Source organism: Artibeus jamaicensis, unplaced genomic scaffold (assembly GCF_021234435.1).
Source record: "Artibeus jamaicensis isolate MK-2021 breed Jamaican fruit bat unplaced genomic scaffold, CSHL_Jam_final contig_601, whole genome shotgun sequence".
NCBI classification, from domain to species: Eukaryota; Metazoa; Chordata; class Mammalia; order Chiroptera; family Phyllostomidae; genus Artibeus; species Artibeus jamaicensis.
Window position 1 is genome coordinate 954761 of NW_026521902.1, and position 9982 is coordinate 964742.

Genomic DNA, 9982 nt, shown 5'->3' on the forward strand with positions numbered 1-9982 from the left:
GTACTCCACCTCATGATTTTTCTCTTTTAGTGTCATTAACCTGACAGTTCCAACCCAAGAAGGCAGCTTCACCACCAAGATGGCACTCTACAAAAATGCCTCCTATAAACATCCTTATCGCCAGGGTGAAGTGGTATTGACGACCCGAGATGTGCTGTATGTAGGGGTCTTTGTGGTTGGAGCTGATGCCACACATCTGATCCTGACCCTGAACAAATGCTATGCAACACCCTCCCGCGACAGCAATGATAAGCTTCGCTACTTCATCATTGAAGAAGGGTGCGTAGCCTCTTATTAAGGAAAGGCTCAGAGCCTTTGGGGCAATGTTAGTCTACATCATTTTTTAGAGGGAGGAGTAAAAACTAATATTTGCTGACTACCTACAAGGCCAGCATTTTACATCCACAAATTATTAAATTCTTATTACAACCTTTAAGGGAGATATTAGAAGCCTCATATTATAGAAGAGAAGGCTTAGGCTTAGTGAGAGCAGCAACTTGCTTAAAGTCACACTGCAATTTTGAGATAGATCCCCAAGTCCATATGGCATTAACTGCAAATGTATCTTCAATGTCATCAAAGAGAGGATTCTGTTGTGCCTACTTTAAATTTCAGTTTGAGAGGAATGTGGATCATCTACAAATGAAAGAATGTAATGAGAATAAGTGAAGGTCACCAGGACATCTATTACATTTTTAAAATAATTAGAATAATAACCTATACAATAAAGTTAATTTTAGTTACCACTGTATGACCAGCACCTGGCATATTCTCTGAAATGTAGTGACTAGGAAACTAAATCCACCGAATGAATGAAAAAGACTATCAAACAACAATAATTATCTTTGTTTTTTAAAGCACTGGTTGTCTCAAGCAATGATAATTCTTTTAACAGCTTTATTGCATACATATTTATATGAGATAAAATGTACTTGTTCGAAGTATAAAGTGTAGTGATTTTTAATAAATTTACAAGAGGAGTGTAACCATCACCATAATCTAATTTTAGAACATTTTCATCACCCTAATACAATCATTCTTAAAGCAGATGACTGATCAAACTTTTCAGTTAAATGTGGTAGAGACCAATTCAAAGTAGCTTATGAAAAAATCAAGATGGATAAGAATAACAAAAACAAATCACAGAAGTGGGAGTAGTTTGAAATGATAGGATTCAGAGGGCCAGATGCTCTCTCTCTCTCCCTCGCTCCCTCCCCTCTCCCCTCCCCTCTGTCTCCCCTCCCCCTCCCCCTGCCCCTTCCCTTTCCTCCCCCTCCCCTTCCCTTCCCTCTCCCTCTCTCTACCCAATCACATCTTCTCCTTTATTTGGAGGGGATACAACATGAAATTGCCTTGTGTTGAGGAGAATGAAGTTCTCTTAACTGAGACTGAAAATTAAATAGAAACAGTAACAGAAGAAAAGCATCCAGATTTATTTAGTACAAGTTTTACCTGACACTGGAGCCCTCATAGGGAAATTAAGACCCAAAGAAATGGTTAAAGCTGGGCATTTTATGCTAGGTTAGATGAAGAGTGGGCATTCATAGAGCTGTATGATAGGTCAGAGTATGACATAATTATAGTGAACTGGGGAAACTTGCCAAGCCTCTTTTTTCGGGGTCTTCTCTAAGTCCCTTTGTCTTTGAAGATAGGGATGCTCCTTTCTTGTGGTATGGGGGAATGCCAATCACATGAAAGTTTTATGACATGTTTCAGGTGAAAAGGGCCAGGGAGAAAGTCAGGATGACCTTCCCGCTTCTGCCATTGACTCAAACTCATTCAATATGCCAAGGTGTGTCTTGGGTTGGCACTGTGTGGTAGTCAGGAAATGTGTGCTGTGTATACCGTAATTAGCTTCAAGGTTAGAAATGGTTCCTCAAAAGAAGAAAAGTGTGCTCCTGGCAGACAAGCAATAAATACCCACTTTTTGCAGATGAAACAGCCTTAGAGAGGTTAGATATACAGCTAACCCAAGGCTATCTGACCAGCAAGAAGAGGAAGAATCCTTCAGGTTTCAAGACACACTGACTTCCAGACTGGCCAGGTGTGGCTTGTGGCATGGATTGCTAAGGCAAACTGTGGACACTTCAGCAAAGATATCACTAAAGCATTTGACTTTCTGAATTGGTTTTTAGCCTCTGCAGAGGCAAAGGGAAGGACTTGGTGACTACTTCTTGTCTTGTAGGCCTAGTGCTCAGGCTAACATCACAATTCTCCTTTTCTCAATTTGTCTTCCCTCCCCTGTCAAGTCCCTTCACAAAATGAAAGGGCTAAGACCTGAGTCACTATCAAATCAAACCCAGGTGATAGCCCTGTGCCTCCTTTGAAGGTTGCTGGTCATCTCTCTCCAAAGAGGGAGAGAGAGCAAGTGAGCATGCTCATAAATCTCAGCTTTCCCAAGGTCTGGATGAAAGTCTTCAAATTAAACTGTTATTGAGCATAAAGTGATTTTGTCATGTGGGAGAATTTTAATTCATGAGTCCTTTTGACCTTGGAGAGATGTGGGTATTGTTTTTTTTTCCCCAGTGAATTCGCAGGAAGAGTGATGCTCAGTGAATAAATAAGCAGCAAAATGGGACCACAAAATTTCCGAGGGCTCCTTGTTCCTCTCCAGCTATGTGGAAGGCAGAAACTGCACCAGTGTCTATTAGTGACTCAGAAGCTTGGGGACATGCAAGTCACGTCTCTTTCCTCTTTATGTGCCTACAGAGAGGAAAGGACCATCTTTCCTCTGGAAAGGGACAAAGAATTCTAGTGTTTGCCTTGTTTGTTCACACTAAGGCAGACTGCCTCCGTTCCCTTGGACCACTTCCTCTGTCCTATGTTTTTTTGTTATTTAAACCTCAAGTAATCTCTTTGGCAGTTGGGGCTCTGGCAAAGAGGGAAGGGCTTGAAAATCAAGGGATGTGAATATTTTAGAATCTTTGAGCCCATTTAGATTATTCAGATAAATAACAAAGACAAGAAACTGTTGACAAGTTTTTGTTTCAAAACAGGAGACTATTGCCTTGCAGACTAATTACTAAACAATATGTGTGGGAATGCTGAAGTGTTATTTCAATTTATAATTTTTCTATTAACTAAGCTGTTTAATTCTGTAGGCTAGGGGAAGGAAACATAGGAAAAATTCACCCTTTTATTTTTATCATTTGAAAGAACTTCTTTGATCTCACAAGCCACCTTTGACCATGGCAGCACAATTCATTCATTCACTAACATGTGCCTTCAACAAAGATTCAACATGCCCCACAGTGTGTGCAGGGGGACACAGTGAGGATTATGGTTTCATTCTTGCACTCTAGGGGCCCAACAGGGTACTGTTGGCAAATCCAGGTAAAATCTGTGGCCAGGATTGTTCCTGCCTGGTCAGGGCAGGACTAAGGAATATTTATAAAGGCAGAGGAGCCATAGGCCAGTGTTGGAAAAAGAGCAAGAGTCATGCATGTGAAGAACTGCAGAAAGACTTCTGAGTAGAGGGGAACATTATGTCAAAAGACCCTGGGGCATAAAAGATTGGTACATCTGGGGACCTCTAAGTAGTAGAGGCAAGACATCTGTACCTGGGAGGTCTGTAGCTATCATTGCTTGTTGGCTCACTGCCACAAGGAAGAGGAGGAACTGAGAGAAGAGGCTGCCATTTCAAGACAATTCTTCAGCTCATCCTTGACTGCTTTTTTCCTCCAGCCCATGCCTAGCTCAACATATGGGAAGACTTCCCATAGGATTTGAATCATGGGATCCTCTCCAAACTGATAATTAACTGAAAAAAGCACAGAAGTAATCTTCTTTCATTTGTTAAATTGGTATCTGTAATACACAGCATTATGAGGGAACAGAATTTTTAATTAAAAAACTGAAGCTTAGGGAAATTGAGTTCTGTCCTCTTAGTCACTGTGATTTCAGTTGCAGTTAGGGCACTAATTGGAGGTGCTCTTTGATGCTTTTAAAACAAACTAGAGGGAAGATGGGGGACATCTTTAATAGTGTTAACAACAATACAAAAAGTTAAAAAAGATAAACTATGTACATATAAGGGAGTGGTAATAAATGACAAACCCACACAGTCCAGAAATCACTTTCAAATGCAAAGGTCCTTTTACCATGTACAGTGGTTTTATATAAAATGTGAAAGTAAGAAGCAAAGATTTTTTTTTTCTGAATAGGTGTCAGAACATTAAAGATAACACTATTGGCATCGAGGAGAATGGTGTCTCCCTGACCTGTCGCTTTCACGTCACAGTCTTCAAGTTCATTGGGGATTATGATGAAGTTCATCTTCACTGTGCAGTATCACTCTGTGACTCAGAAAAGTACTCCTGTAAAATAGTAAGTGAGAATGTGAAAAGTAAATGCTCAGCAATATTTTCTTGCTGCCCCGGCTTCCCCAGGATGGGAATTACCAGTGTCAGGATCTGTGTGGCTGTAGAGTTCTCTAGGTCTCACAGCACCTGGAAATGGCTGAATTGGAATCTTCCTCAGATGCTTAAAAGCAGCAGTCATCTTTGGTGGGACAATAAGAGAGAGAACATAGTGGAATGATGTCCACTTACTCCTCTATTTCTAAAATGCCAATTTGTCACTGGTGTAACACTAGATTAGGTTTTCTCAAACCTCAGGATTATTGACATTTTGGATCAAATCATTCTTTATATGGGGACTGTCCTGTGCATTGTACAACATTTAATAGCCTCCCTGGACTCTGCTCACTAGATGCCAGTAGTACCGAGCCTCCCTCCAGGTTCCAACACCTAAAAATGTCTCCTGACATTGTTAGTTGTCCCCTGGGAAGCAAAAGAGGCCCATCTGAGAACTTTGCACTAGCATCTCAAGGAGACGGGCCTCTTAATCTGAAGTGAACAGTGCCAAACTCCACTCCACTATGGAAGCAAACTCCTGGGCCTAGGATGTTTTTTGGGCAGGAATTGTTCTATAGCTCATTTGGAGCCATACCAGGGCCTGAGCCTCTGGAGGGGCTGGTGGGGTGAGGTGACAAATCTCTCCTCTCTTCCGTGCCAGGGGTACATCCCCACCACACAGGGTTAATAACACTAAGATTTTATTGCACTGATCCCTAACTTTTAACATTCCAGCTTTCTACCTAACCCATGTTTGCAAAATTGAGATGTGAATTATAGGCAGAGCTATATATACATGCTGCTGCACGCATTGTTGCCTGATGGTTCCCAGGAAGGCAGCCTCTTTGAATCTAATGCTGGTATGGAGAATATATTTAATTCTCTTCAACGTAAAGCCTAGAGTCCCAGTGAGCTCAGTGGTCAACAAAGCAATGGTTCTAATTAATCGGAATAGTGATAGAGATGGAGGCTGGAACCACTGCTTCTTTGAAGGTGACAACAAGGTTTTAAAGAAGATATCAGCTTAATTTTGTGAAATTTTCCCACTGGTGTTCTGTCTTTCAGAATTGCCCACAAAATTCCAGGATTGCCACAGATTATGCAAAAGAACCTAAAGAACAGATCATTTCAGTGGGACCTATTAGGAGAAAAAGTATGTATGTTTCATAAACACACTATAAATTATTAAAACAGTGGATTTGAAGGCTTGGGAAAACTCTTGACTGTGTTTCACCTATAATGTGAACCTGGTGAATGAAGAGGTTGAAGATACAAGTTTGAGAAGACAGTCTACTCCCATGACATCTTTTTCTTGCCTCTCAAAAACTCACAGTCACACCAGGCTTCTCTTTTTTTCTCTCCTCTCTTTCCAGCCTTGTCCTTTGATATGAGTCGAAGAGTTTTAACTGTCCACAGTTACTTTGACTCACTGCTCTTTTTTAGGGCTGGACTGGTGTGAGGACAACGGAGGGTGTGAGCAGATTTGCACAAGCCGGGTGGATGGGCCTCTGTGTAGCTGTGTGACAGGAACGCTGCAGGAGGATGGCAAGAGCTGCAGAGGTAGACGCACACCTCCCACCCAGGGCAGGTGCCAGGGCACAAGGATTCCTCCACCCTGAGGGGGGATTCATAGCTGAGGTCCAATCATTCAGTTGCTAACCTATAAAAATCCAGAAATTAAGAAAAATCGAGAAATTAAGAAAATTTAAAAATAAAAAAAATTTAATTAAGAAAATTTAAACCCAAGAAATTTTAGTACCATTCTGGGTTTTTTTTAACCTTTGTGTCCCTGCTGTTTTATCTAAATGATGCAGGTGATTAAAAAAAATAAGTTGTCCAACTACTTAAGACCAAATATTGGCCTTAAATATGGCTGCCAAGTCTACTTGGGCTGTAGTTGGAATTGCGATGATTGATTCAACAAACAAGATTTCCTGCGGTAGCCTTAGCTCATGGTTTCCCTGGTGCCCACTGGGGTTAGCTAGCGGGGGTCTTCCAGCGGTTGGGTTAATTCTGCTTCTTTGCAGCTGTTTGGACAAAGTGGCTTTTTGGCAATGTAATCTTCTTCACTTACTTGAGAACTGAAAAAAAGATCTGACCTATATCAAGCAGGTATGTTTCACCACAGGACTTACTATGTTCCTTTCTGTTCACAGCCTCTAATTCTTCCACTGAACTTCAAGTTTGGACACTCCTTCTCATCATGACCCAGATTTCATTGTGGCATTTTGTGTATAAATCAGTCATGACCTCATAATTCACTCAAGGTTACTATACAAAGTACTGTAATTTACTTTTCAACTCCCTGTAGGATAAACAGTGTGTGCCCTTAAGTCAAAACCCATTTGAAGGTGACCAGATGCCACTGGTCAGCACAATGCCACCTGCCTCACATGGTCAGAGATCTGGAAATGAGTGGAATTACATGCTCCTCTTTCAAAGGACACAGCAGTGCTTCTAAAACCAGTTGTGGAAAGTACATCTCTTGCCTAAAATTTTCAAACAGCTGTCACTAGAAATTTTGATTCACATAAATAACTAGTACAAGAAAAAAAATCTAGTTAGAAAAGTCTGACTGGAAATCTGATCAGAGAAGTCTGTCAACCAGTGCTGTTTCTGGATCATAGTTTTACAAAGAGGGGACCTGTGGGACAACAGAGAAGCAATGGCTGAGAGGTTTCACTCCCTCTCAGGAAGTTCTTGAAAGTTTGGAGTGTCTGACCTATGATATGCATGTGTTGCTCCCTTCTCTTCATGGTGAACTCCTTCCCTACCCTCATGTCCTTCAACCTTGCCATGGCAGCTTGGTCACTGAGTATATTGTTTGCATACCTTGAGATCCCCACCCCCATCCCTTCCCCTCAGACCCAAATCCTTCTCCTTTACAAATCAACCAAATAATTATAATGTGTTTTATGCTTAAATAAACTTTTTGTTCAAGTATTCTTATTACTTGATGGCTGAAATCATTCTTACTTATATTAAGACCTGCACACTAAACAGCATGCTCTGATTTAAGAAAGGAAGCAGGAGCAGCCACAACGGGACCAGGTCCCATTGAACACTGCTGAACATTCTTGTCCTGGATTTAGAAAACAAAACAAAACACTCTCAGCTTTTCCCCAATGACTATGATGTTAGCTGTGGGTTCCTTAAATATGTCCTTTATTAGGTTGAAGTATGGTCCCTCTATTAAACAAAACAAAGGTTTTTTATCATAAATGGGTGCTGGATTTTGTCAAATGCTTTTTCTGCATTTATTGATATAATTATTTTTTATCCTTCACTTTGTTTTGTAATATTAATCGATTTGCAGATACTGAACCAACCTTGCATCCCAGAAATAAACCTCACCTGATCATGGTATATGATCTTTTTTTACATATTGCTGAATTCAGTTGCTAATATTTTATTGAGAGGGCACTAATGTTCAACAGAGATACTGGCCTATAATTTTTTTTGGTAAAGTCTCTGTCTGGTTTGGGAATCAAGGTAATGCTGGCTTCATAAAATAAGCTTGAGTGCCTTCCATTCTCTTGACTTTACTTTGGAAATAGTTTGAAAACAGTAGGTGGTAATTTATCTTTGAATGATTGGGAAAATTCACCCGTGAAGCCAACTCATCCAAGGCATTTGTGTGAGGTTTTTTTTTGTACCGATTTAATTTTTGTTGATAATCATCAATGTCCAGATTTTCTGTTTCTTTCTGATTCAATATTGGAAATTTTATGCTTCTAGAAATTTATCCATTTCTTCCAGATTGTCCAGTAGGCTGGTATTTAATTGTAGTAGTTTCTTATAATCTTTCATGTTTCTGTCATGCCCCTTGTGATTTCTCCCTTATTCATATTTGATTGTATGTGTTTGGGTCCTCTCTTTGTTTTCTTGATGAGTCTAGTGAAAGGTTTATTAATTTGTATATAATCAAAGAACCAGCTCAGCTTTATTGATTTTTTTATTTTATAGACTTTTAAACATACTTTAGCTCTGATATTTATTGTTTTCTAATTCTACTCCCTTTGGACTTTGTTTTCATTCTTTTTCTAGTTCCTTTAGGCATATCGTCAAATTTTTTTGTTTGAAATTTTTCTTGTTTCTTGAGGTTGTCCTGTATTGTGTTTGCTTTTTGCCATAGATTTCAGTTGTTCTATTTTCATTTATCTTAAGGTATTTTTTTGATTTCTTCTATAATCTCATTGTTAACCCATTTGTTGTTTATTAGCATGTTGTTTAGCCTCTATGTGTTTGTGTGCTTTTCAGTTTTTATCCTTGAAATTGACTTTTTAAATTTTTTATAGAAAACTTGGGATACATAGGTTTCAGATGTACAATTTTGTAATGTGTCATGTGTATAATGTATTGTGTGTTCACCATCCAAATTCAAGTCTCCTTCTATCACCATTAATCCTCCTTTTACCCTTTTCAACCTCCCGCCCCCTCTATCCCCTTTCCCTCTGGTAATCACCATATTGTTGTCTGAGTCTGTAAGTTTTTTTTTTTAATTTAATCTCTTCACCTTTTTAACTGAGCCCTCAACCCTCCTCCCCTCAACAGCTGTCACTCTGTTCTCTGTATCTATGGATCCATTTCTATTTTGTTTGATTATTTTGTTCATTAGATTCTGCATGTAAGTGAAATCAGGTGGTATTTGTCTTTCTCTGACTGGCTTATTTAACTTAGCACACTGCTTTCCAGGGCCTTCCATGCTGTGGCAAAGCAACATGGGCAGTTGGGCTGCTTCCAGATCTTTGCTATAATAAATAATGCTGTCATGAATATAGGAGTGCAGATATTCTTTCAAATTAGTGTTTCAGGTTTCTTTTTTCAAGTACTTTTTATTGATTATGCTATTACAGTTGTCCCAATTTTTCCCTCTATATTCCCCCTACACCCTGCCTCTACAACTTTCCAGCATCCCCCCGCCTTAGTTAATGTCCATGGGTTGTACATATGAGTTTCCTATACCATTTTTTAAATCTCTGCCTGTCTATTTTATGCCTATGAATTATACTTCTTCCTCCCTGTACCTTTTCCCACCTATTACTCCCTTCCCCCTCTCTACTGAAATCCCCCTGTGTGATGCCCATTTCTCTGATTCTCTTCCTGTTCTCGTTGTTTGCTTAGTTTTTGTTTTCATTGTTTTTCTTTTCTTTTATGTTCATCTGTTGACAGTTGTAAGTTTGTTGTCATTTTACGGTTCATATTTTTTATCTTCTCTTTTTTAGATAAGTCCCTTTAGCATTTCATATAATAAGGGCTAGGTGACGATGAACCTATTTAACTTGACCTTATCTGGGAAGCACTTTATCTGCACTTCTATTCTTAATGAAAGCTTTTCTGGATAGAGTCATCTTGGATGTAGGTCCTTGCCTTTCATGACTTCAAATACTTTCTAGTACTTGAAGTACCTTCTTGCCTACAAAACCTTGTAGGCAAGAAATCAACTAATAGCCTAATGGGAACTCCTTTGTAGGTAACTCTCCTTTCCCCTTGCTTCTTTTAGGATTTTCTCTTTGTCTTTTATCTTGGGTAACTTAATGATGATGTGCCTTGGTGTGTTCCTCTGAGTCCAACTTCTTTGGGACTCTCTGGGCTTGCTGGACTTCCTGGAAGTCTATTTCCATTGC

The 9982-nt window shown here is 39.6% G+C and overlaps 1 protein-coding gene across 1 annotated transcript in view; it reads left to right on the top strand.

Moving 5' to 3' along the window:
- Positions 1–7227, top strand: part of LOC119061200 (tubulin-specific chaperone cofactor E-like protein) — a 208600-nt gene extending 201373 nt beyond the window's left edge. Inside the window, exons 28-32 of the mRNA XM_053670667.1 lie at positions 31–279; positions 4164–4326; positions 5421–5508; positions 5799–5915; positions 6512–7227. Of these exons, the coding sequence (XP_053526642.1) occupies positions 31–279; positions 4164–4326; positions 5421–5508; positions 5799–5915; positions 6512–6612 (718 nt within the window). The 3' untranslated portion in view covers positions 6613–7227. The remainder of the gene's footprint in view (positions 1–30; positions 280–4163; positions 4327–5420; positions 5509–5798; positions 5916–6511) is intronic.
- The last annotated feature ends 2755 nt before the right edge of the window (positions 7228–9982 follow it).